The sequence below is a fragment of the Physella acuta genome, unplaced genomic scaffold (assembly GCF_028476545.2).
Source record: "Physella acuta isolate Inbredline_101_S28 unplaced genomic scaffold, ASM2847654v3 ptg001482l, whole genome shotgun sequence".
NCBI classification, from domain to species: Eukaryota; Metazoa; Mollusca; class Gastropoda; family Physidae; genus Physella; species Physella acuta.
In genome coordinates this window covers 108775-136245 of record NW_026732997.1, presented here as the reverse complement: position 1 = coordinate 136245, position 27471 = coordinate 108775, and the positions used below count along the sequence as shown (strand labels likewise).

General features: G+C 36.9%; 2 protein-coding genes and 1 long non-coding RNA gene across 3 annotated transcripts; 2 read left to right on the top strand and 1 right to left on the bottom strand.

Moving 5' to 3' along the window:
* Nucleotides 1–288: 288 nt before the first annotated feature.
* On the bottom strand, nt 289–1188 carry LOC131928327 (uncharacterized). The gene has a single exon (XM_059284328.1). It carries the CDS (start codon nt 1186–1188, stop codon nt 289–291), a length of 900 nt encoding a protein of 299 aa, XP_059140311.1.
* A 5829-nt stretch (nt 1189–7017) lies between these two features.
* LOC131928329 (uncharacterized) lies at nt 7018–7806 on the top strand. The gene is made up of 2 exons (XR_009383760.1): nt 7018–7304; nt 7558–7806. It is a non-coding gene; the product is annotated as an uncharacterized LOC131928329 (long non-coding RNA).
* A 3717-nt stretch (nt 7807–11523) lies between these two features.
* Nucleotides 11524–25157, top strand: LOC131928326 (sialin-like). Its single transcript, XM_059284327.1, has 12 exons — nt 11524–11602; nt 16971–17197; nt 17339–17423; nt 18116–18264; nt 18426–18513; nt 18938–19033; nt 20061–20191; nt 22215–22364; nt 22481–22622; nt 23266–23407; nt 23746–23836; nt 24822–25157. Exons 1-12 carry the CDS (start codon nt 11584–11586, stop codon nt 25155–25157), a joined length of 1656 nt encoding a protein of 551 aa, XP_059140310.1. The 5' UTR covers nt 11524–11583.
* Nucleotides 25158–27471: the final 2314 nt, after the last annotated feature.

The following is a 27471-nucleotide window of genomic DNA, read 5'->3' as shown; positions in this document are numbered from 1 at the left end:
AAGTGCTATAAAAATTATTTTAATCTCAAAGGAAAAATGTAAAAAGTCATAAAATGTTCACAATTTTTAAACTGATCACTGGCCGTGATTCAAGGGTTACCAAATCCTACACATGCTGCGGACAAGGGTTACCAAATCCTACACAGGCTGCGGACAAGGGTTACCAAATCCTACACATGCTGCGGACAAGGGTTACCAAATCCTACACAGGCTGCGGACAAGGGTTACCAAATCCTACACAGGCTGCGGACAAGGGTTACCAAATCCTACACAGGCTGCGGACAAGGGTTACCAAATCCTACACACGCTGCGAAATTTGGAATTGTATCTGTAGTAGATAGGGAGGTTGATGGTGGAGTTGATGACCTCAAATATCATCCGGATGTTACTGACTGTCAGATACAGGAAATTCAACGGAGATCCCAAAGCAAATTCAGGGACGACAACCCCAGCTAAGATAAACATTATCTTGGGCGTGTTGCACAAAATATAAACAAGGGAGATCACTACAATTTGTTTAACGATTTGTCGATCTCTTCCTGAAAGTTTTCCCGAAGATTTCAAAGAAAATTTGTCTTTGGTTCCTGGTTTTTCTACTAATTTTGTGCGGTAGTTTAGTTCTCCGTTGGCAGAAGCCATCCGGAATCTCTGCGCGTTTTTCAACGCACGTGCCATTATGATAATTGATCCAATCGTAATGATCTGGGTCGCGAAAGGCACCGCCATCGCGATCAGCGACCACACGATGTCTTTCACGTTTTCTCGACTGCTCGACACCCACAGAGACGGCCTTGACCTGTTGTGAGCAAGGTCAAATTTGTCTACCATGCCCATGTAAACAAAGACGGGGATATCAACCGCGGTGATGACGAGAAAAAATCCGGACATCAACATGACTGTCGTTTCCCGCCTAAAAGCGTGCTTGAAATACAACGGCAGGGAAACGCAGATGCATCTTACCACGGCTATGAAGCTGGTGTTCACCGCCACAACCGCAGACAGCGGTACCAGCAGGTTGGCGAAGAACAGCCCAACACCGTAAGGTTCCACAGGAAACCAGTAGCCATACTGTACCTCATACACATACACATAACCAGATACGCCCAGGGCAAGGGAAACAACCGCGAAATTAAAATCTGCAATCGCTAAGAAAAGAAACGAAACAGTCATGCCGTCATGAAGGCCCATTATGATGAAGGTTTTTATCGTAAAGCCATTCGCTACAACTCCGAATGCTGCAAATATTATATAAAACACACAGCAAGACTCCATTCCTATAATGTACTGCTCAAATGTAAACAGACTAGCTTGATTCAGCAATCTTGTTATAGTAGAATTGTCCATCGTGAATTTAGGCAAAAGCTGATATACTATGTTTTACAATGAATTCACCGCTGTAAGACTTTCTATACTATACTAGTATCTGTCTGCAAACAATATTTATTTCGTTTTTCATTCAAAAACCAGACGGAATTAAAATTAAATATGTCTGCTTTATGATTATTATTATTTAAAAAATTTATTCAAAGTAAAGCTACAACCAAATTACAATGAACTTCACTTTCAGAATACTAACTTCAGTTAATTATAAACAATTTCAGCAACGATTTGCGTACGGGCACTCATCTTCTGTGTGTTTAAAATGGACTATAATTATGTGTCCCTTTTCATTTAATGTTTACGGTGAAAGCTAATGATAAGATTACTATGGATAAAGAATCAATAAAATTGCTATTCTGTTGTACTTTCAAAATACTTATTTAGCGTTAATAATTACAGATTCTCTTTGGTATTTTATAAACAAATTTGAAAAATCGTTTAGCTTCAAATTAATTTGTATTTGTTAAAAGTAAATTTAAGACATCAATACAAAAAAAAAATGAAAAAAAAAAAAAACAAATTGTTTGTTCAAAAGATAGACTCGTGACGCTTGCATTCTTTTAGTTTTACGAACATATCTTTTCCCTTTCTGTTCAAGAATTCCATTATTGACCACGACGATTTTTTATAACTAGAAGCATGCAGTTAAATAGAAGCCGAGAGTGGTAATTTTCAAATGGATTTTGTTATAAAGCTTTATTTGGTGCTGTACCAGAATTTGTCTTAAGCTTAAACTGAAGCGTTTTAGTTGTAGAAATTTCTTGATGTAGCGATGTGGGATAGTTGGGTAAGGAAGAATTTTTTTTTTCTGTACTGGAAATAGGTACGGTGTGTTTTAGCCACAGGTGTTTTTATCGGGTCTAGGACAAAAGGCCGACATACAAAATGCCGACATGGACAAAAGGCCGATATCAAAAAGGCCTTTTGTCTTGTCTCCCTTTTGGATGCTTGCCTTTTTGATGCCGGCCTTATTTCCTGTCGGCCTGTTGTCATGTCGGACTTTTGTCCATGTCGGACTTTTTTTCCAGATCACGTTTTTACCACAGAGTGATTGAAGTGTGATTTGAGTACAGCAAAAATGAAAATGTGAACATGCGACACAACATAGAAAAAAAATGTGCATTGTTAACAACTCTTTCAGGTATTAAAATCGAAATATATTGTACAAATTGTATTTAGCAAGGAGTTTTGATCATATTACAAATTGCTAAATCCAGACGAGATTCTAGCTCTAGAGAACGTAAAACTGAACAGAGTAACCACTGAGTGAAATATTTTGCGACACGAAAAATACCTTCCATGTTGTTGTATGTGCAAATATCGGAGTATCTAAATTGTTTTACCAACTAACAATTCGCATCAACGTAGAAAACATTGACAAATATGTTCTATCTAAATATTATAAATGTTCACGTTCAGGAGTTATATTTATTGAACCCAAGCCCTTTTAGTTCAATGCATGTTACCGCTTCCAATCACCTTGTCAAATGTCTCCCCACCACCCCCACCCCCTCCCGTTTGTGTTGTTGTTAATCTACATTTTAATAATATCAACATATCATTTTAAAAATAAAATAAACTACTGTGGTGAACGGCTTTTGTACAATACTGTGTCTCTACAAAATCAGACAAGCTATACTCTTGAACACAATATTATTACAAACAAATCACAGACATGAACATGAAAACCTGAACTATTTTTTGTCATATGAACACATTAGTTCTTGTCATTGTGTGATTGGTCATGCGTGTCTTTGTTTTGAGTTGATGGGGGACGAGACTAAACAGACGGATAACATTAGCAACGTAAGGCGTATAACCATGCATAAACGCTCTACGGACCTAGGACTGTACCCCGCTGAGCTGCTCTCAGTCAATACCCCCCTTCCATTGATATTACCCGCCAGATGAGGTACCCCTGTACAATATCCTTCTGTCAATTACCCCCTGTCAACTACCCACCTCTTGTTAATTACCCCCCCCCCAGTCAATTATATATACCCTGCAAATTACCCACCCCTCTCAACTATCCTTCTCTAAATTACCCCCTGTCAATTACCCATTCCTTCAAATTACCCAACCCTACCTATTATTTCCTGTCAAGTATCCATATTCAATTAATTAACTTCTTGTCAATATCCCTTTGTCAATTAAGGAATTATCCCCTGTCAAGTTTCCCTTTAAAATAATCAACTTCTGTCAATTACCCCTGTTAATTACCCATGACACCCTGTTAATTACCCATGACACCCTGTTAATTACCCATGACACCATGTTAATTACCCATGACACCATGTTAATTACCCATGACACCCTGTTAATTACCCATGACACCCTGTTAATTACCCCCATTGTAGTGACACACTTCTCAAGGATTATTATTTGCGTATTCGTTAAACCGAGAAACAGGGGATTCTGTAGAATCGACACGGGTGTAAGGGGGAGGAGGGATGGGTGTTCTGCTCATGTAAAACGGACAGAGCGAATCATGTGTGTAAAATTGACAGGGGGGGGGGGGGGGTTAATATTCTACACCAATGTTACACAACAAGAATTGTACTACGACCAAAAAGGATTAGGCTTAGGAAATATCTTCTCAGATGTCTAATACAAGGACGCCCTGGCTACATCAATTTCTTCTTGCATTCTTCTTGTAGCTAGAACCCTAAAAAAAATACATCACAATTTACCCACTTTGACTCCGCCTTAGATATATAAAAGCAAGGTATTACTTCCGCAAACCATACAGACTTAATAATATTTCAATATGTTATATGTAATATATCATTACCATTTGTTATTTAAATGTATGACTAGTCAGATGAGCGTTTTACTTCACATTTATACGTGTCTAAAATCTATCATTATCATGGCAGATATTGTACCAGCTAAACACTTTTATCTAAATGTATATCTTATAAATCTTTTATTTTTATTACATTTATGATATGCCTATTGCAATATGTACTATACGTACTAATGCAGGGTTTCTATTTGCATACATATAACCACTCTAGACAAATAATAGGGGAGGGCATGACCTAGAGGTAGAGCGCTAGGCTGCCTGCTAACCATTAAGTCTTAAATTTAAATCCGGGTTCAAGTCAGTAGAACTTCCCTGAGTCAACCCAGTTCTGATTCGTACCTGACTCACGTTAAGGAAAGTAAAGGCGGTTGTGCATAATGCTGACCACACTATCCTATCCCCTTATATGTCGATGTTATTAAACAGATGAAATCTATTTCATCTTCCACATCTCCTGAGTAGGAAAAGATGATTATAAGAATGGAACCCAAAGAGACATAAAAATATGCAAACAACTAGTTTTTAACCAAACTAAATGTTGGTAACAAATATTTTATCGTCACAGATCCCCTCTGCTTCTCACAGAGACTGGTTCTAGCCTTTATGGCTTTTGTTGGGAACCTCATGCTCTATACCAGGGGTCTCCAAACGTGACGTATGCAAGCCTGAGTGACGTCATAAGCGTAAACGTCAACGCCGCAGATGACAAGTGCGGCGATGGGAGTGACAGGAACTCTAACGATGTGAGTTCTAGACATTGATTTGATTTGATACACACATACACACACGCACATATACACACACAAGCACGTACGCACGCACACACATATGATTATATATATATGTATATATATATATCTAATATATAAAGCTCAGTTCTGTAACGTGTAGCAAAAAACAAAGTTTGTCGTTGACACTTCTACGGATTTAAGTGTTAGATTTTTTATCGTGCTCACAGTCTAAATTTACGAGTCAAAAAATTACCATTGAAAGTCTTTAAAAACAATTTTCATTCTATTTACTTAGAAGAATAATTTTTAATTATGAACACGACATAAAATTTATAAAAAGGGTATCGACATTTATAAAATTTCTAAAATTGTGTCGGAAATGTATTGACTGCACAGTTACTTCCCTTTAATAAAAAAAATTCTTAAGAAGAAAGAATTTACATTTTATTACTTTGTTTTTGGTGTTAAGAAAAAAAAATAATTACATAATTAGCGGGGATTGATTAAGTGCAATGTCGTTAGGTATTTTTAACACTGCCTTTTATTTATTCTATACACTGAACATACTGTTCAATAATCATTTTTTTTTTAAATCAATAACATTTAATAAGCCAGGTCCTACAAATCCTATATGTTTATTTCTTTCCATTTACGGATAAGCTTGGAGTAAAATTATCATTTTTGTTCACTAAATTGAAACAGGCGCGTCCGCCGGCGCCCTTGCACGGTTCGATTTGGCACCCTGGGCTATCATGTGAGCGCTATGCTGCATAGTTTTGTTTTTAACAGTGCGATAGACTATGGGTAAGAAAGGTTACTATAGTCTTTAAGTGAATCAAATCCGGGCGTCCTCCGGCACCCCGACAGGGTGCTATTTGGCGCCCCGGGCCTTCCGGTGTACGCTATGGTATATACGTTCGCGTGAGTTCAAAAGACTATGAATAAGTTATGTACTATAGTCGTTTACTAAGTTCAATCAGGCGGTGACGTCATGGTGCGTCCTCTGGCGCCCAGACAGGGTGCTATTTGGGGTCCCGGGCCTCCCGTGTTCGGTTTCGCGCCTACGTTCATTAAAGTGAGTGCAAAAGACTATGAATAAGTTGGGGTACTATAGTCGTTTATTAAGCTGAAACAGGCGATTCTGCCCCGGGCTAGACTCTGAGCACTGTGCGTTTATGTTCGCGTTAGTGTTTTCTTTGTGTTTAGGTTGGGTTTGCGTTAGTGGTTGCGTTTTGATTTGGTTCGTTTTTGTTCTTTCTTTTTTCGTTTTCGTTTGTGTTTTATTTTCTTTGCGTTTGTGTTTGTATTTGTGTTTGTGGTTGGTTTTGCGTTTGTATTTGGTTTGTTTTCGTTTGTTTTTTCGTTTGTGTTTTTTTCTTTGGGTTTGTGGTTGGTTTTGCATTTGGATTTGGTTTGTTTTCTTTTGCTTTTTCGTTTGTTGTTTTCTTTGTGTTCGTATTGGTGTTTGTGGTTGTGGTTGGGTTAGTTGTTAGGTTTTTGTTTTTGTTTGTATTTGTAATTGTGTTAGCGTTATGTTTGCGTTTTGTTGTTTTGGTTTTGGTTTGGGTGTGCAATGCCGGGTTTATGATGATTACTAAACACTCAGGTAATGGTCTTTAACAGAAAGGTTTTTCACAGAAGCCAGAGCAGGGCCTGGCCGGGACGGCTAGTATATATATATATATATATATATATATATATATATATATATATATATATATATATATATATATATATATATCGTTTCTAACTATTCTAATGACGTAAAATTGTGCTTTAAACATTGTATATATTACATTTTATGAATTAAATTATATATTACATTTTATATATTAAATTATATATTAAATTTTATATATTAAATTTTAAAGTGACAAACGCACTGGCGACATTAGCAGTAGGTTCACTTGAAACAGCTATTTTTGTGCAGATGTATGGTAGGGAAGGGGATAATAACACTCTTATGAAGTCTTATTCTCCTTACGCTACTATAATACAAGATCAAATAACACTCCACTTTTTCGACCATCAATAAATATTCATTGCTTCGTTACACAATTGTAAGAAATGATGGACTAATGAATAGATCTCCCCTAAGGCTGCGTTTACACTATACGTCGGCAGACCGAATTTTTTCATCTGACGTCAGGTGTTGTCCAATCTGCCGAAGAGGGGTGCGCCCCAGCGGTTACACTGTAGCCCGTCAGAACGTATGTCTGACCACCGGCAGGCATTGGTTTCAATACAAAAAATCGACGAACAAATGCAGATTCATTTTTTGGCAGAAAACAATGATGCTTCCAAAATTATATTGCTTAATGAAAAGGAAAGAGAAAATCATATAGGAAATGCATTTCTCCAAAGAAACGCTTGGCTTTGACATTGAGGTAAGTGTCTTTGTACAGTTAATTCTTATTAAATAAGATATTTTGTTACAGTAAGTTGAGTAAGGCCTATTCTAAATACCATTAATTATTACAATTGTGTGTTCTATGTAATCTATACATTTAAAACAAGTAAAATCTAAGTTATAAATTTGGTTGCAATACTTCAGTAGTGGGGAGTAGATCTATTCTATAAGGTCTCAATTCTATGTTCTGGCCTGTTATTAGTGCTAAATTAAAATAATTTCATTTACAGATAGGCCCCTCATTACAACTGGATTGGCTCCTCACTACAACTGGATTGGCCTACTAATATTGAATTGTCCATTCACCTATCACCACAATTATCTATGAGACGTGATATTATGTGGAGATGCCTCACTAAAAAGCATGTACCATTACCAACAGCAGCAATGTGCCAAGGCCTCTGAAGACTGAAGACACCATCTGAAGTATTATGGAGCATGTTGAATTTGATATTTAATTGAAATAAACTTCTTTTTGTTATGTTTGTTTTATTTGTATTATTCATAGATAATAATAAAATCATTGGCCAAATCACCAGATCAATAATTCCTACTAGTTAGGGCTACTTGACTACTTTGACTTAGTCCTCCTTGCTCCTTATAGAACATAGGGCCTCCACCATTTCCACCGTTAGGCCTACTAGTTAGACTTAATTTTCTAACTCAATGTCAGCTACATGTTAGATTGTTACAAACTAAGATGGTATTGGTTTTTGATCATTTAAAAAGCATAATTCATGGTTTTAATTTATTAAGCAAATCTGTAAAACATGTTTGAATAGCATTATTAACAGAAATACATCTCATAAGACACAGGCCTCATTGAATTATTATTTTAACTACTGGTATAGGCAATACTCCATTACAATTTAGGCCTGCATTTGAAGACCTCTTAAAAAATAAAACAGTAAACAACATACATTTTTCAATTAATTTTTTTATTCAGGCATAACACAAAATTAATTAATCCTGGGTCAGGATCTTTAGCAATTGCTTCTTCCACAACTTGACTACAATTTGAATCAGTGTCATCAAAAAAGATATCTTTTAAACAATGGTTTCACTCGATACTGAATTGAAGTTGAAGGTACCTGTATGCTGCTTATCGTTTGCTTAGAAGCGAAACAATCATTCATAAAGGATAATTGATTATAATATATCCATGGTTTGTTTGGAGCTATACTGCCAGTTACTCTTTTGTTGCTAATCTTGATATGCTCCTTACTTTCTAAATGTATCAAGCAGGTTTTTCCACTTGGTTTTTGGCTTGTGCACCTGAAATGAATTAAATATGAACATCAGTTTAGACTGATTGTAACTTTCATGTGTTGGATACATATAATTTATATATGTATAATTTATATACTTTTCTATCATAGTTATCTAATTGTCTGGGCCTAAGCCTAGATCTTGATTCCTATAGACAGTTATATAGATCTAGTAATATATAGTAACATTACAGTACAGGAATCTAGATCTATACTCTGAATGTAGATTAGATTTAGGCCTATTAACATAAATTTAATTATTAATCTCAAAATAGATTCAAAGAAAATAGAATAAATTTAAATATTGGCCTATACTATTATACTTTATACATAATATATAGGCCTAATAATAATATAAATATAGACCTACCAATAGTCCTATAGATTAGATAATAATATACATAGATCTAGAAATCTAGATTGAATCATAGAATACTAGAAAAATAGATCTATGTCATAGATTCTAGATATTAGACAGAATTTAGATAGGCCTAGCCTAGGATGAAAGATTCAATTTTAGAACCTAGAGTGAGTCTTGAGTCTAGAGAATATTAAATTCAATGAGTAGATCTAGGCCCTATTATTTAATAGGCCTAACTAATTATTTTACTAATTATTACTAGACTAGACCCTAGATCTAGAATCTAATCTAGATCTAGGATCTATTTTGAGATTACTGATTACTTACTTTTCTATAACTTAGTCTTAGCCCTTCTAACCCTCTTAGTAGTCTTAGCCTAAAGTTAATCTTTAATCTTAGTCTAGTCTTAGGTCTTAGAATCTTAGATCGATGACGAGATCTAGATTCTGGATTAGATCTAGATCTAGACTCTAGATCTAGATCTAGAGTCTAGTAGTAGAGTCTAGATTAGAAATCTAGATCTAGAATCTAGATCTGAATTCTACTTCAGTACTTTTAATCAAGATCTAGATTCTAGATCTAGATCTAGAATCTAGATTCACTCTAGACTCTAGAAAAAAGAATTAATAGGTCTAGATGTAGTTATCTAGATCTAGATCTAGATCTAGATTCTAGAATCTAGAAATTGTGTAGAAATCTTCTACGCGAGTTGAGTGTGAGTGAGAGTCGATAAGCAAAAAAAAATTTGAATGAATGATAAAAATTAATAAATGAAGTGAATAAGTGAAATAAATTACTTAACTTGTACATCCGAGTTAATCGGCTATTTCAGACCTTTAATTTTCTCTCCCGAATAAGTAAAAATCAGCTTCTCTGTGTCAAATACTACAACTTTCTGTTCAAACCGAAGGCCTCCATTTTATTTTTTGTTTATCCCTGCCAGATAAATTTTCATCAGAATGTGTTTTCCGTCAGAACAGAAACAAAATTTTAAGTTCATCATCAGGCGCCTGACGTAGTCTGACGACTCGGACGATGAGATCGGCTCAAGTGTAACCAATAGAACTGGGTTATACTTTTTGTTTGCTTTCCAGTTGTTCGGCCTTGTTGTCAGAAACAGAAATTCGGTCTGCCGACGTGTAGTGTAAACGCAGCCTTACTGATACTGGTTTGTTTAAAGTGAAATACTCAAGGGAGACAATATAAAATATTTTGAAAAATATTTTAAAAATTAAAGCATTGTAATAATTAAACCAAAATGCAAATATTATCAAATACATTTTTGACTGCACAATATTGTTGATCAAAAACATGGATATTTTAAATGTTTATTTTCTGTTATTATTATAAATCTTATCAATTTAATAAACAATTTCACTTTACTTTAGTTATAAAATTTTTATTTTATTCATTCCTTTTTACTCATTTAAATTATTAAGGTTGGTATTTAACTGTGTTTATCTCTTCGGTCAATTTTAAATAAGCTTCATAATAAAATATCATCCTCTTAAACTAACTGTCCTCCAGAGAAATACAAAACTGCAACGCTCAACTAAAGCAAATATGTCCGGTACTGTCATGTTTGTTTAATTACAAAATATTCTTGATAAAAATTACGCAATAGTATACGCTTATTTAGAAAACATAATTACATATGAATCAATATTCCTTTGTGCTTTTAAATTAATGAAAATTGTTAGAAAGATTTTATTGAAAAATATCTTTAAACAAATGTCTTCGTATTAGAAATGAACATGATGCTTTTTGTTTTCCAACACTAGAGAGCTGAGTTTAATTGGAGCAAAAGCACTCAGTCTGAGCTTCTGTCTATGTACTTCTATGGCTACATCTTCACACAGATACCAAGTAAGGGAAATATTGTTTTACTTTACTTTAAATTTTCCTTTACTTGTGTGTTCCTTTGATGTACTTTCACGAGAGTGGCTGGGGTTTACAGTGGCGTAGGCAGGGTGGGGGGGGGGGGGTTTAGTGGGGGTTCATAATCCCCCATAGACCCCTCGGTATATATATATATATATATATATATATATATATATATATATATATATATATATATATATATATATATATATATATATATATATATATATATATATATATATATATATATATATATATATATATATATATATATATAAAAAGTATGAGGGGAGGGGTGCAAATCGAAAGTTTGAGGAGGGGGGTGTAAATCAAAAGTTTGAGTGGGGGGGGGGGGGTGCAAATCGAAAGTTTGTCCCCGGGTAAAAATTTGAACCCCCCCCCCCCCCCCCCATGAGACGATCCTGGCTACGCTACTGGGGGTTGGGTCCAAGGCCACGTACACATTATATTTTTACTTCATGTCTCAAGGTAGGCGGATAATGCACAGCTTATTTATTTTTGTCGTGCAATGACCTATGACCTCTCAAGGACACAGGAAGAAAAACAACCTTAACATGGCAGTTGTGTTATATTATTAGATACCTCCCACTTTGACTGTTAGAAAAAACACACCTAGATTGATGAAATGAGAATGTTAACATTATCTAACTTTATATGCTGATATCCTAAACGGCAACTTCTCAACTGCGGATTCAAATTGAGCCTAACAAATACAATGTTTCACCATGGTAGAAGTTGTTAAAGGTAAACCTTTTTATCTGTAGTTACACCTTGCTCGTTTACACATGACTGTTTACTAAAGTCTTAACTTCTATTTTATCACTACTAAAGAAAATTAAGGACATAGGTTTAAAATATCACCGCTAGTCAGTGCTTGCTGTGGATACACACCTGCTTAATTTTTTTGTGTCAACATTTTAAAATATATTTTTTTACACTGTTAACTAAGTATATTTCATACTTGTGTGTTTCATACTTGTGTATGTTTTTCATACTTGTGTGTGTTTCATACATGTGTGTGTTTCATACTTGTGTGTGTTTCATACTTGTGTGTGTTTCATAGGTGTGTGTGTTTCATACTTGTGTGTATGTTTCATACGTGTGTGTGTTTCATACTTGTGTGTGTGTTTCATACTTGTGTGTAAGTTTCATACTTGTGTGTGTTTCATAATTGGGTGTGTGTTTCATACTTGTGTGTTGCATACTTGTGTGTGTTTCATATTTGTTTGTGTGTTTCATACTTGAGTGTGTTTCATACGTGTGTGTGTGTTTCATACGTGTGTTTGTGTTTCATACGTGAGTGTGTGTTTCATACTTGTGTGTGTTACATACTTGTTTGTTTCATACTTATGTGTGTGTTTCATACTTGTGTGTGTTTCATACTTGTGTGTGTTTCATACTAGTGTGTATTTCATACTTGTGTGTGTGTTTCATACTAGTGTGTATTTCATACTTGTGTGTGTTTCATACTAGTGTGTATTTCATACTTGTGTGTGTTTCATACTAGTGTGTATTTCATACTTGTGTGTGTGCTGCATACCTGTGTGTGTTTCATACTTGTGTGTATTTCATACTTGTTAAGGTTTCATACTTGTGTGTTTTTCATACTTGTGTGTGTGTTTCATACGTGTGTTTGTGTTTCATACGTGAGTGTGTGTTTCATACTTGTGTGTGTTACATACTTGTTTGTTTCATACTTATGTGTGTGTTTCATACTTGTGTGTGTTTCATACTTGTGTGTGTTTCATACTAGTGTGTATTTCATACTTGTGTGTGTGTTTCATACTAGTGTGTATTTCATACTTGTGTGTGTTTCATACTAGTGTGTATTTCATACTTGTGTGTGTTTCATACTAGTGTGTATTTCATACTTGTGTGTGTGCTGCATACCTGTGTGTGTTTCATACTTGTGTGTATTTCATACTTGTTAAGGTTTCATACTTGTGTGTTTTTCATACTTGTGTGTGTGTTTCATACTGGTGTGTGTGTTTCATACTTGTGTGTGTGTTTCATACTTGTGTGTTTTTCATACTTGTGTGTGTGTTTCATACTGGTGTGTGTGTTTCATACTTGTGTGTGTTTCATACTTGTGTGTGTGTTTCATATTTGTGTGTGTTTCATAATTGTGTGTGTTTCATACTTGTGTGTGTTTCATACTTGTGTGTGTGTTTCATATTTGTGTGTGTATCATAATTGTGTGTGTTTCATACTTGTGCGTGTGTTTCATACTTGTGTGTGTGTGTTTCATACTAGTGTGTGTGTTTCATACTTGTGTGTATTTCATACTTGTTAAGGTTTCATACTTGTGTGTTTTTCATACTTGTGTGTGTGTTTCATACTGGTGTGTGTGTTTCATACTTGTGTGTGTGTTTCATACTTGTGTGTTTTTCATACTTGTGTGTGTGTTTCATACTGGTGTGTGTGTTTCATACTTGTGTGTGTTTCATACTTGTGTGTGTGTTTCATATTTGTGTGTGTTTCATAATTGTGTGTGTTTCATACTTGTGTGTGTTTCATACTTGTGTGTGTGTTTCATATTTGTGTGTGTATCATAATTGTGTGTGTTTCATACTTGTGCGTGTGTTTCATACTTGTGTGTGTGTTTCATACTTGTGTGTGTGTTTCATACTTGTGTGTGTGTTTCATATTTGTGTGTGTATCATAATTGTGTGTGTTTCATACTTGTGTGTGTGTTTTATACTTGTGTGTGTTTCATACTTGTGGGTGTTTCAAAATCTTCTGTGTATTTCATACAATATGTTTATTTCATACATTTATGTGTTTTTCATACTTGTGTGTGTGTTTCATACTGGTGTGTGTGTTTCATACTTGTGTGTGTGTTTCATACTTGTGTGTTTTTCATACTTGTGTGTGTGTTTCATACTGGTGTGTGTGTTTCATACTTGTGTGTGTTTCATACTTGTGTGTGTGTTTCATATTTGTGTGTGTTTCATAATTGTGTGTGTTTCATACTTGTGTGTGTTTCATACTTGTGTGTGTGTGTGTTTCATATTTGTGTGTGTATCATAATTGTATGTGTTTCATACTGGTGTGTGTGTTTCATACTTGTGTGTGTGTTTCATACTTGTGTGTTTTTCATACTTGTGTGTGTGTTTCATACTGGTGTGTGTGTTTCATACTTGTGTGTGTTTCATACTTGTGTGTGTGTTTCATATTTGTGTGTGTTTCATAATTGTGTGTGTTTCATACTTGTGTGTGTTTCATACTTGTGTGTGTGTTTCATATTTGTGTGTGTATCATAATTGTGTGTGTTTCATACTTGTGCGTGTGTTTCATACTTGTGTGTGTGTGTTTCATACTAGTGTGTGTGTTTCATACTTGTGTGTATTTCATACTTGTGTGTGTGTTTCATACTGGTGTGTGTGTTTCATACTTGTGTGTGTGTTTCATACTTGTGTGTTTTTCATACTTGTGTGTGTGTTTCATACTGGTGTGTGTGTTTCATACTTGTGTGTGTTTCATACTTGTGTGTGTGTTTCATATTTGTGTGTGTTTCATACTTGTGTGTGTGTTTCATATTTGTGTGTGTATCATAATTGTGTGTGTTTCATACTTGTGCGTGTGTTTCATACTTGTGTGTGTGTGTTTCATACTAGTGTGTGTGTTTCATACTTGTGTGTATTTCATACTTGTTAAGGTTTCATACTTGTGTGTTTTTCATACTTGTGTGTGTGTTTCATACTGGTGTGTGTGTTTCATACTTGTGTGTGTGTTTCATACTTGTGTGTTTTTCATACTTGTGTGTGTTTCATACTGGTGTGTGTGTTTCATACTTGTGTGTGTTTCATTCTTGTGTGTGTGTTTCATATTTGTGTGTGTTTCATAATTGTGTGTGTTTCATACTTGTGTGTGTTTCATACTTGTGTGTGTGTTTCATATTTGTGTGTGTATCATAATTGTGTGTGTTTCATACTTGTGCGTGTGTTTCATACTTGTGTGTGTGTTTCATACTTGTGTGTGTGTTTCATACTTGTGTGTGTGTTTCATATTTGTGTGTGTATCATAATTGTGTGTGTTTCATACTTGTGTGTGTGTTTTATACTTGTGTGTGTTTCATACTTGTGGGTGTTTCAAAATCTTCTGTGTATTTCATACAATATGTTTATTTCATACATTTATGTGTTTTTCATACTTGTGTGTGTGTTTCATACTGGTGTGTGTGTTTCATACTTGTGTGTGTGTTTCATACTTGTGTGTTTTTCATACTTGTGTGTGTGTTTCATACTGGTGTGTGTGTTTCATACTTGTGTGTGTTTCATACTTGTGTGTGTGTTTCATATTTGTGTGTGTTTCATAATTGTGTGTGTTTCATACTTGTGTGTGTTTCATACTTGTGTGTGTGTGTGTTTCATATTTGTGTGTGTATCATAATTGTATGTGTTTCATTCTTGTGTGTGTGTTTCATACGTGTGTGTGTGTTTCATACTTGTGTGTGTGTGTTTCATACTTGTGTGTGTTTCATACTTGTGTGTGTTTCAAAATCTTCTGTGTATTTCATACAATATGTTTATTTCATATATTTCTGTGACTTTCATACACCTCTGTGTATTGCACACACCTCGGTGTATTTCATACACTTCTGTGACATTGTGGAACGGTAGGGTCAAGCGATAGAGCGAAATATCGCTAAACCAAAATACTCAAGATCAGATGCTAAACGTGAACCAGTACGAAGTCCCTGAGTCCTCTCAGCTGTGATGGGTACCTGACTCACTTTAGGGAATGCAAATGCCAATTGTCAGAGAACTGACCACACTGTCTCTTCATTTGCCTTGTTAACAGAACAGGTGAACTCTACTTCACATTCCATGTTGAGTCACGGGTCCGAAATGATAATTTAAAAAAAAGATATTTTAAGGATAGTATGTCTATGTGACAAGGATAGTATGTCTATGTGACTAGGATAGTATGTCTATGTGACAAGGATAGTTGTCTTTTTGACAAGGAAAGTATGTCGATATGACAAGGATAGTTGTCTTTTTGACAACGGTAGTCTATGTAACAAGGATATTCAGTCTATGTGACAAATCCCTGTAGCACCGACTGACGTTTAATTTAATTGAAAAAGATAACGTCAAATACATGGGACAATCTACAAATTATGTATCTTTGTTAATTGAAGCGTTCCTATTGTATCTGGAATTTCACTAAGGAATAGTTTGGCATTTCCTTTCTTTGTGAAAAACAAACGTCGACCGACAAATACGTATCCTTTCTTCTAATCTAAAAACGGATCAACATATTTCTACTTCCATCTATTGACTAATTGAGTGAATTTGTTTATTGCTCGTAATATCGTCTCAAATAGTTCGGAGTAATGTTAGCCTTTAAGACCTAACGATCCATAGGGCTAACGAAGAAGAGTTCATATTTTCTTGACCTCTTGTGTAAGTAAAAATAGATTCAACTTCAATAGCACAATGATCGTAATTAAGAACTAAATTAGATTTTAATAATTGTGTTTGTAATTATCTAAAAAATTGCTCATTTCAATTCATCATCTTTTTCCGTTCGTGCCCAAGACTTATGGGACAGATGAAGTAGAGTTCATGTATTTCACTTACCTTCATCAGCTTACAAGGGGAGAGCGTGATCAGAACTATGCCGAGCCGCCCATATTTATCTAACGAGAATCAGGTACCTATAAGAGCTGGGTGGACTCAGAGACGTTCTACGGACTCGAGCCTGGGACAGAGGCGTAGCGACCCTTCCCGGCGCCCGGGGACAAACTTTGGATTTGCACCCCCCCCCCTCGAACACTTTCGATTTGCACCCCCCCCCCCCCACACCTCGAACTTTCGATTTGCACCCCCCCCCCCTCAAACTTTTGATTTACACATCCGCCCTCGACCTTTCAATTTGTTTTTGCAACCTATTTTGGCGCCTCCCTAGGGTTGGCGCCCGGGGACATATCCCCCCCCCTCGCTACGCTTCTGGCCTGGGATCCGAACTCGAGACTTTCGTGTTAGTAGTCTAGCGCTCTACTGCTACGCCATACCGTCCCCACTATTACCTCATCATCATCATCATCATCATCATCATTCCTATCACTATTACCTACAGCTTTGTAATCGCACCCCTCTCCCCCCAGCGCCCCTCTTCTGCTCCCAGAGGCTGGTCCTCGCCTTCCTGGCTTTTATAGGCAACGTCCTGATCTACACAACCCGAGTCAACATCTCTGTCGCCATCATCTGTATGGTGAGGAACACGCCCCTCAACGTCACGTCCGCCAACCTGAGTCACGTCACTTCCGGCAACGTCACGGATGACGTGTGTGGCGGGGATAGTGACGTAGACGTGGACAAGAACACAAGCGATGTGAGTTCGAGAACTTAACATATCAGGGAAATAACATTTGGTTACAACCACAAAACTTATTTGCGTTTTATTTATATGCGGTTATTTTGTAATTAGGTGTTTGATTTTTTGAATAACTAAAATTTGTTTTCCCCACACTAGAGAGCTGAGTTTGATTGGAGCAAAAGCACTCGGTCTGAGCTTCTGTCTATGTACTTCTATGGCTACATCTTCACTCAGATACCAAGTAAGGGAAATGTCCTATTATATAGATTTCGAGGCGAATCTTACTTTACTAAATCCTTTTTTAACTCCCTTTGTTTCTCTGTCGAATGTAGATATCATGTTTATGCTTCATGTCTTCTAGTTTGATTTCCTCGTGTCTAAAAACTGATAACCTGTTAGCGTGATTCTATGCTCGTGTTTATACCTATAGTTTGATGTGTAGTACCTGATATATATATATATATATATATATATATATATATATATATATATATATATATATATATATATATAAATATATATATATATATATATATATATATATATATATATATATATATATATATATATATATATATATATATATATATATATATATAAAGGAATTATGATCATAAAATTTAAAAAAAAAACACTTGTAATCCAAATAGTATTATTTCAACGAAAAGGATTGTGTTACATTGATATTAAGCCTAGTTATATGTTTAAAAATCATTCATGCTTTATAATAAAATATGGTTACGGCAATAGGTTTTGAATTCTGAATATTGTATCGTATTTTCTCTGTTCTGAAAAAATAGGTTAATGGAATGGGGCTGGGGGGGGGGGGTGTCTATGATATCATCTAATCTTCTTGTGTCCTTTAATGACTTAATCCCAAATGCCATTTATCAAGTGTGTTCTCTAATGTAAGATACGTGCACCTTACCTCAGGTGGGTGGCTGGCGTCCAGGTACGGCGGTAAAAGAGTCTGGGGTGTGGCCATGTTTTTCTGTGCCCTGTGCACGCTCTTGACGCCCGTGAGTGCTAGAACGCACGTGTACCTCGTGTACGCTATACGCTTTATCCTGGGATTTGCCGCGGTGAGTACTTGATTAACAAGATCTGTTAAACATCAAACTAAAAACCTTATGCTAAAGCCGTAAATTTACACATGGACACACCAAAGTAGTTAGGTTAATCTAACAACTAATTAGTAAAGGGAGCTCATGTTAATTTTAACATTGTGCTTTACAAATCTCAGGGGGTTACCTTCCCATGTGTGCATGCGATGCTGGGAAAATGGACACCACCATTTGAGAGAAGTAAAATGACATCCTACACATTTGCAGGTAGTTTACAAATATCGTAACTGAGTCAGTATATTAATACTATTAAATTATTAGCATAATCAGTGCTCACTTAAAATTTCCAACCCTATTTGATATCAGTATGGGACGGCGTGGCCTAGCGGTGGAGCGCAAGACTGCTAACCCGATAGTTTCGGGTTCGAATCCGTGTTCAATTTAGTGAAATGTCCCTGAGTCCACCCCACTCTCATGGGTAGCTAACTCACGTTAGGGAAAGTAAAGGCGGCTGGGCAAAGTGCTGACCACTTTATACCTTTATATTCAGAAGTCGAGAATCATATAAACTCCACTTCATCAGCCCAATGGATCGTAAGATCTGAAGAGGAATCTTTACTTTTATTTGATAACAGTGCTGACAATTCTGCGTACATCTGACTGAAATTTACAGCGCTCATTTTGTGTTCAGGTCCTTTAGTGGGAAACATCGCGACGTTTTCAATATCCGGGCTACTTTGCCAGTACGGGTTCGACAACGGCTGGGGCTCCATCTTTTACTTGTCAGGTAAGTTTCTCATTCAAGTGACTAAAGTTAGTCATTTAGAGTAAACACATAGTTTAAATGTGAAACTTAGAAATTATAATCGCCTGCTTTCATATAATCTTTTTCGTTTTGTAAATATTTTAATAAGACAATGTTAAGACATACACTTTTTACATCAAACATTTAACGATAAACAGTTTGGTAGTTGCGTTATTTAATAAAACCTATCGTTTCATAACATACTTGGTGGTTGCAGACATATAGGGAAGGGGGTGGTTAGAATATACTCTCCTTTTTCAACCTTAAATAGTAGCACCTCCAACTCCAAACAGTTCTCATTAGGCGATTTGTTTACTATTTGTTAGGTGTCGTTCCCCAGGCGAAGAGAGTCTAGACTATGAGACCAGGTTATGTAGAAAGAGAGGCGTTGCGAAAGCGTTAATGCCAAGTAGGATGCTTAAGTTATAAATTATTGGGTTAAAAAATAAATAGATTTATGTCACAACAAAAAAAAAAACACTTTCATACTATTACATTCATATTGATGGAACAGATATTTAAATCTCATTTTTTTTGTGAGATCTGCCCTACAAACAAACAATTCAAACTTAACTGATGGATCAAAAACAAACCTCAATTCTCATTGTGTGGTAGTCACTTTAAATAAACAACATAATCGATAAGGTTCAAATGAATCAGATGAAGAATAGTTGTGTAAAATGTTTAGAACATGTGTCTACTCCCCCTTTATTCCGCCTACACCTCACTCTAGCCACATCTCACTTCACCCACCACTTACTCCACCCACTTTCACTCCACCCACCCTTCACTCCACTCCCTCACTCCACACACCCGTCACTCTATCCACCCGTCACTCTTCCCACCTTCACTCCATCCTCCACTCACTCCACCCACTACTCACTCTTCCCACTACCAACTCTACCCACTACTCAATCCACCCACCACTAACTCCACCCACCACTCACTCCACCCACCCCACACTCAACCCACCACTCACTCTACCCACCCCCATCCCCCCACCCCCCAGGTCTGTTCAACATGCTGTGGGTTGTCCTCTGGTTTCTCTTCACGGCCGACACCCCAGCTAAACACAGGTTCATCACGGAGAGGGAGAAGTTCTACATCCAGGCTTCCATAGGCAGAGGCGACGTCAAGAAGGTAAGGGAGAAGTTCTACATCGAGGCTTCCATAGGCAGAGGCGACGTCAAGAAGGTAAGGGAGAAGTTCTACATCGAGGCTTCCATAGGCAGAGGCGACGTCAAGAAGGTAAGGGAGAAGTTCTACATCGAGGCTTCCATAGGCAGAGGCGACGTCAAGAAGGTAAGGGAGAAGTTCTACATCGAGGCTTCCATAGGCAGAGGCGACGTCAAGAAGGTAAGGGAGAAGTTCTACATCGAGGCTTCCATAGGCAGAGGCGACGTCAAGAAGGTATGGGAGAAGTTCTACATCGAGGCTTCCATAGGCAGAGGCGACGTCAAGAAGGTAAGGGAGAAGTTGTACATCGAGGCTTCCACAGGCAGAGGCGACGTCAAGAAGGTAAGGGAGAAGTTCTACATCGAGGCTTCCATAGGCAGAGGCGACGTCAAGAAGGTAAGGGAGAAGTTCTACATCGAGGCTTCCATAGGCAGAGGCGACGTCAAGAAGGTAAGGGAAAAGTTCTACATCGAGGCTTCCATAGGCAGAGGCGACGTCAAGAAGGCAGGGGCGGAACTACAGTGCCGCCAGACCCCGCAATGCGGGGGGGCCCACGCCATTTAGGGGCCCTCAGCCGACCATAATAATTTTTATATAGTTTTAAAAAAATCTAATTTTCTTGCATTTTTGACTTGATGGTTGTTTTGTAAAACGATTACCGTAGCTGCGGTTTTATTATCTTCATTCTATAGACACCACCCCACGCTCTTGTATATTCTTTTTCCCTTTGTTTTTAAACAACTGTGAAAGCTGAGTCCTCTCTCTCTCCTACAATTAAACTAAACAAAGATAAGTAAACGTTCAAACCACTTCCATGACTTATTTCCCTTTTTTAAATAGTCAAATAGGGGTGCTCATAAGCACCTTTTAATAGATCTGTACTAAACGAATTAGAAAGCAATTACTTCTCTTAATTATTATTTTTTTTATAAAGTACTTACTAAAGAGTGACGTTGTAAAAAAAGGAAATTTGTTTAAAATTAATAATATAAATAGAAAAAAAAAACATAAAAATAATCATAACGCGAGACACCATTACTTCTACAAAGCTTTCATGTTTTATATTCTTTTGGCCGACTAAATGTAAAGTAGATCTATAACGCAGATGAAAATAAAATGATTTTCTTCAAAACACACTAATGCACTTACTCACTTGACATGATGTAGTAATGTGTTTTAATTTAAAAAAAAAAACAATATTGTTTTTTCAAAACCCGAAAAGGCCAGTAATGGGTATCCTATGTTAGTATTTTGTATATATATATATATATATATATATATATATATATATATATATATATATATATATATATATATATATATATATATATATATATATATATATATATATATATATATATATATATATATATATATATATATATATATAGGGCCCTATATATATATGGGAGGGGGGGGGGGGGCCTAAAAAATTTTTTTTGCGGGGTGGCCCTTTTTTTCTAGTTCCGCCACTGCAAGAAGGTAGGCTCTATAACTTGTTCTTTTGTTACAACTATGTTAAATGGTCAATGTAGCTATTAGTACATTTTTTTTTTACTTTCTCGTAAATGAAGCATAGACGAAGTATTTTAATCGTGCCAAAAAATTAAAAGATCTTATTTTCTGCCTTCTGCAGAATTTTGAGTAATTTCCGTTAACCGGAAGTAGTAATTTACGTTATTTCCGATTTCTCCAAAAACGCATGTTAATTTATAAAGTACTAATAATATTCCGCACTATTATACATAATAATATATTGTTTAGCGTTCACTTGGTGCGCAATTCTTTTTGCTACGAGATTCTATTATATTTTAAAAAGTTTAAGTAATTTAAAATGGATTAAAAATCATTTCTATATCCCGAGTTGCCATCCCCCGTAGAGTTATATAAGAATATTCAAGAAAATTTAGGGGAGATCACTCCCGGTTTATTTACAATATTTTGGCAAAACAAAACTTACAACAGTTTTGTTGTAACTTTTATCCAGGTCAATCGGACGCCTTGGGTGCCAATGTTTACATCCGGTCCCCTGTGGGCAATCATTACTGCTCACACGTGCAACAACTACGTCAACTACACACTATTGACGTCACTTCCGCTTTACATGAAAGAAAGCTTGAACTTTGATATTAAACAGGCTAGTTGCACTTTCATTTATACAATTTTTAGGGGTAATCAACTGTAGTATTTAAACAACCGATTTTGGAACTTTCTAAAAAAAAAAAGAAAGATAATGTATGTATTATTTGCCAGAACGGGCTTCTGTCTGCCCTGCTCTATGTGTGCCAGTTCGTCTCTTCTATTGCCGGGGGTTACGCCGCTGACACATTCAGAGAGAAGGGCTGGATGTCTACAAGAACAGTCAGAAGGTCTTTCCAGTTCACATGTAAGTGGGGCAGTCAGGTCTTTCCATTTACATGTAAGTGGGAAAGTCAAAAGGTCTTTCCAGTTTACATGTAAGTGTAAGTGGGACAGTCAGGAGGTCTTTCCAGTTTACATGTAAGTGGGACAGTCAGAAGGTCTTTCCAGTTTACATGTAAGTGGGACAGTCAGAAGGTCTTTCCAGTTTACATGTAAGTGGGAAAGTCAAAAGGTCTTTCCAGTTTACATGTAAGTGGGACAGTCAGAAGGTCTTTCCATTTACATGTAAGTGGGAAAGTCAGAAGGTCTTTCCAGTTTACATGTAAGTGGGACAGTCAGAAGGTCTTTCCAGTTTACATGTAAGTGTAAGTAGGGCAGTCAGAAGGTCTTTCCAGTTTACATGTAAGTGGGACAGTCAGAAGGTCTTTCCAGTTTACATGTAAGTGGGACAGTCAGAAGGTCTTTCCAGTTTACATGTAAGTGTAAGTGGGGCAGTCAGAAGGTCCTTACAGTTTACATGTAAGTGTAAGTGGCTGGGACAGTTAGAAGATCAATTTCCGATTTTTGTTTCAAATTTGTAAAACACGTCTAAAGCATTTTTAGATTAAATTGGTAAGCACATTCCAAAGAGAGTTTGGATGATAAATAATGTGTTTTTCTTTCCCCAGCTTTAGTAGGAACCGCCATTTGTATCGCCAGTGTTGGTCAGATGAGCTGTGAACACCGCCATATTGCCGTGGCTTTGTTGTGCTTGTGTACATCCTTCATGGGCCTCAACAGGTCCGGCTATTGCGCCAATCATTTAGACCTGGCTCCAAGGTATATGGTACTTGGTTTGTTTTGTTTTCTTTTCTTTTCTTTTATAATTATTGCTAGTTTTAAAGTTTACGCACTCTAACCCTAGTGTGCTTCTGCTTATCTAGGAATTCCATATTACAAGAGGATATTGTCTCTTCTCATTGTGTCCTATTCAGCGCCAAATGTCATGCACCTAATTTCTTCTTTAGCCACCCATTATAATTGCTAATTATGTAAATTTCTGATTTGACAGTGGCAGATTAGGCCTTGGTTCAAAAAAATAAAATATGTATGACTGGTTTGATTTGGGTTTATGTTTGAATTGATTGTAATTTATACAACGGTATTATTTCTTTCAGTTACGCTGGGATTTTGTTTGGCATAACAAACACGTTCTCCACAGTACCTGGCATGGTTGCACCCATCATTGCTGCCGCTCTGACACCTAACGTAAGTAATTAATAATAATAGTTTCGCTGTCTGTCTATCTGACAAGAACGCTCTAGAGAAAACATAAGCAAATTAAAAACATGCATAGTAATTCGAAAAACGAAATATGACGTTACATTTAGCATAGAGTAATCTCAAGCCGGAGAGTGCACACAGTAATATGACGTCATTGATTCTCGAGTAAACATTGAATAAAAAGGAAATTTTGTCTAATCTAAGTGGTTTGCGTGAAGAGTTTCTTTCATACAATTCTTTGGGTAGGGGCGAAGAACGTCTGAGCCCACCTCCCCCTCCCCAACTCAAAAGAAATTTCCTCATCGATACTCTATAATAAAATTACCGCCTAATTAATGTGTCTAATCTAAAAAGTGGAAGGTGGGGTGGGGGGGGGGGGGGTGGTGGGGGGGGGGTAGGGTGGGGTGGTTTTAGTTTAGAGAAAAGAGACAGCACTATCAGCCTAGCGCCCGTTGTATCCTTCCTCAACGGGCCATTTTTCTCGTAAGTAATAAGTACCAAATCTGATTTAAAAAAACTTTTATTATACTGTAATATTTTAGCATTTATGATGACAAAATATATAATTTTGACTGTAGACAACATATTTTTGTAAAAATAAAATAATAGTATTAAGCTTATTTATATACATATTAAACTAATTATTGATTTGTTTTGAAATTTACAATAAAATATGTAGACATATACATTTCTATATTAAGAGAGTGATTATTTCCCCTAGTTCGCCTGTCTTAATTAAAATTCCTGGAATTATGTCATTTTTTTTGCATGGATAACAAAGCAGATTGTTTTGAGGAATTCAGGAATCCTTTCAGACATTTTTATCTGCTTGATCTATACTTATTCATTGTACCCAGCAAAAAGTGTATTCGCCTTGTACAAAAAAAAGCCAATTTGTTTATATGATTGGGTTTTGTCTTGTACAGAAATCACGTAATATTTTATGTGATTTTGAATTTGTCTTGTACAGAAATCACCGGAGGAATGGAAGAACGTTTTCTACGTCTGCGCAGCCACAGCTTCAGCAGGGGCGATAATCTACTTGATTTTAGCAGACGGCGAGCTGCAGAAGTGGGCCGTCCCTCCGGAAATTGAAAAAGCTGTAGATCTAGACATTGCTGTGGAACATCCCAGTGGTATCCAGCGGTCGGTTACACCTGAGGACTATCATGATAATAGGTCATTTATGTCAGATGACCAACATGTAAACAAGTCATTTATGCCAGATGACCAGCATGTAAACAAGTCATTTATGCCAGATGACCAACATGTAAACAATTCATTTATGCCAGATGACCAACATTGAAACAAGTCTTTTATGTCAAATGACCAGCATGTAAACAAGTCATTAATAGCAGAAGACGAGTATGTAAACAAGTCATTTATGATTTATGTCAAATGGCCCGCATGTAAACAAGTCATTAATAGCAGATGACCAACATGTAACCAAGTCATTTATGCCATATGACCAACATGTAAACAAATCTGATTTGATAGATGACCATGAAGAGAGAAGTGACCACATCATAGATCAACCAAATCCAAAAACTATTCCACCAAATGTCAACCTCCTCCTTCACAATGTCATTTAGTTATTTCAGAAAAGCAGGCTTCTGGCGGACACTTGTAACAGTGTATGTTTACCATATTAATTCCATCTCGTTCGGGAGGGGGGGGAGGGAAGCGGTAGACTTCCGCCCCCCCCCCCCCCCCCCCCTTCCCCACCGGAGAGATGCCTGGAAAAAACTCCGGCTATCATGTAGCTTTCATACCATCTAAATTTCTGTTCGCTGAAACTAACGAGTAAATACATTTACAGAAACAAATGTTTGAACTTAAGTTTGTTATAATTATTGGGGTACTTAGCAATACTTTAGTTAACGTATTGTCAATGTTTCCTGAATGATGTAACGAAGCATTACTGAACACAACTATCCAGAGAAAAAATAAACAATGTAGAATGGGCGGGTCGTAGGCGTGGTCGAAAGAAAGAGTGTGCGATAGAGATTTGTGGAGAGATTATGTGGGGGCTGATTGTAGGTTGATGTTGTGGTGGGCGGGTTGTAGGCTGGTGTTATTGTGGGCGGGTTGTAGGTTGGTGTTATTGTGGGCGGGTTGTAGACTGGTGTTATTGTGGACGGGTTGTAAGTTGGTGTTATTGTGGGCGGGTTGTAGGTTGGTGTTATTGTGGGCGGGTTGTAGACTGGCGTTATTGTGGGCGGGTTGTAGGTTGGTGTTATTGTGGGCGGGTTGTAGACTGGTGTTATTGTGGGCGGGTTGTAGACTGGCGTTATTGTGGGCGGGTTGTAGACTGGTGTTATTGTGGGCGGGTTGTAGACTGGCGTTATTGTGGGCGGGTTGTAGACTGGCGTTATTGTGGACGGGTTGTAGACTGGTGTTATTGTGGGCGGGTTGTAGACTGGCGTTATTGTGGACGGGTTGTAGACTGGTGTTATTGTGGGCGGGTTGTAGACTGGTGTTATTGTGGGCGGGTTGTAGACTGGCGTTATTGTGGACGGGTTGTAAGTTGGTGTTATTGTGGGCGGGTTGTAGACTGGTGTTATTGTGGGCAGGTTGTAGGCTGGTGTTACTGTGGGCGGGTTGTAGACTGGTGTTACTGTGGGCGGGTTGTAGGTTTATGTTATTGTTGGCGGGTTGTAAGTTGGTGTTATTTTGGACAGGTTTTAGGTTGGTGTTATTGTAGGCAGGTTGTAAATTTGTGGAATTGTGGGCAGTTTGTAGGTTGGTGTTATTGTGGGCGGGTTGTAGGTTTATGTTATTGTTGGCGGGTTGTAAGTTGGTGTTATTTTGGACAGGTTTTAGGTTGGTGTTATTGTAGGCAGGTTGTAAATTTGTGGAATTGTGGGCGGTTTGTAGGTTGGTGTTATTGTGGGCGGGTTGTAGGTTTATGTTATTGTTGGCGGGTTGTAAGTTGGTGTTATTGTAATCGAGATGTAACGATGGTGGTATTGTGTGTGTGTGGGGTGGAGTGTTATTGTGGGCGGGTTTGTCGACTGGTGTTTGTGTGGGCGGGTTGTAGGTTGGTACTATTGTGAGCGGGTTGTAGACTGATGTTTTTGCTGACTGTATGTTGGTTTTATTGTGATCGGGATAAAGTGCATCAAAACAACTCTGCTGAAATTCTCACACACTTTGAAAAGAAACTTCAGTTAGTTTTTGTCGAAGTAACCGTTCTTGTTATGTGCTATTTGGAAGAGGAGCAATGCTCTAGCAGGGGTCTCCAAACTTTTCAGACCGAGGGCCGCATTAACTATTAATTATCAGTTCGGGGGCCAGAGTTACTTACTCACGACGAAACTTACCCCCCCCCCAACGGAAATTATATATATATATATATATATATATATATATATATATATATATATATATATATATATATATATATATCAAGTGTCCCCCACCCAAGAAAAAGTCTAAAAGAAACACTGTCGGGGACCGACAACGCACTCGAGCCGACTCGAGGTCCAGGTTTGTTCTCAAATTGTTCTTCACGTAGGCCTACTTCATTCTTGATAAAGTTTCTATGTTGTTCCAAAATTTGAAAGGTACTTTGATGAAAAAGTTTTAATATTAGGAAAGTCTTTCTTATAAAACATACA

Bases quoted from the DNA above. Each gene is read 5' to 3' on its own strand.
- LOC131928327 (XM_059284328.1), bottom strand. From the start codon at position 1,188: ATGGGCCTTCATGACGGCATGACTGTTTCGTTTCTTTTCTTAGCGATT.
- LOC131928326 (XM_059284327.1), top strand. The intron at 19,034-20,060 runs GTAAGTTTCTCA...CCCACCCCCCAG, and splicing joins CTCCATCTTTTACTTGTCAG to GTCTGTTCAACATGCTGTGG. The intron at 20,192-22,214 runs GTAAGGGAGAAG...ACTTTTATCCAG, and splicing joins GCAGAGGCGACGTCAAGAAG to GTCAATCGGACGCCTTGGGT.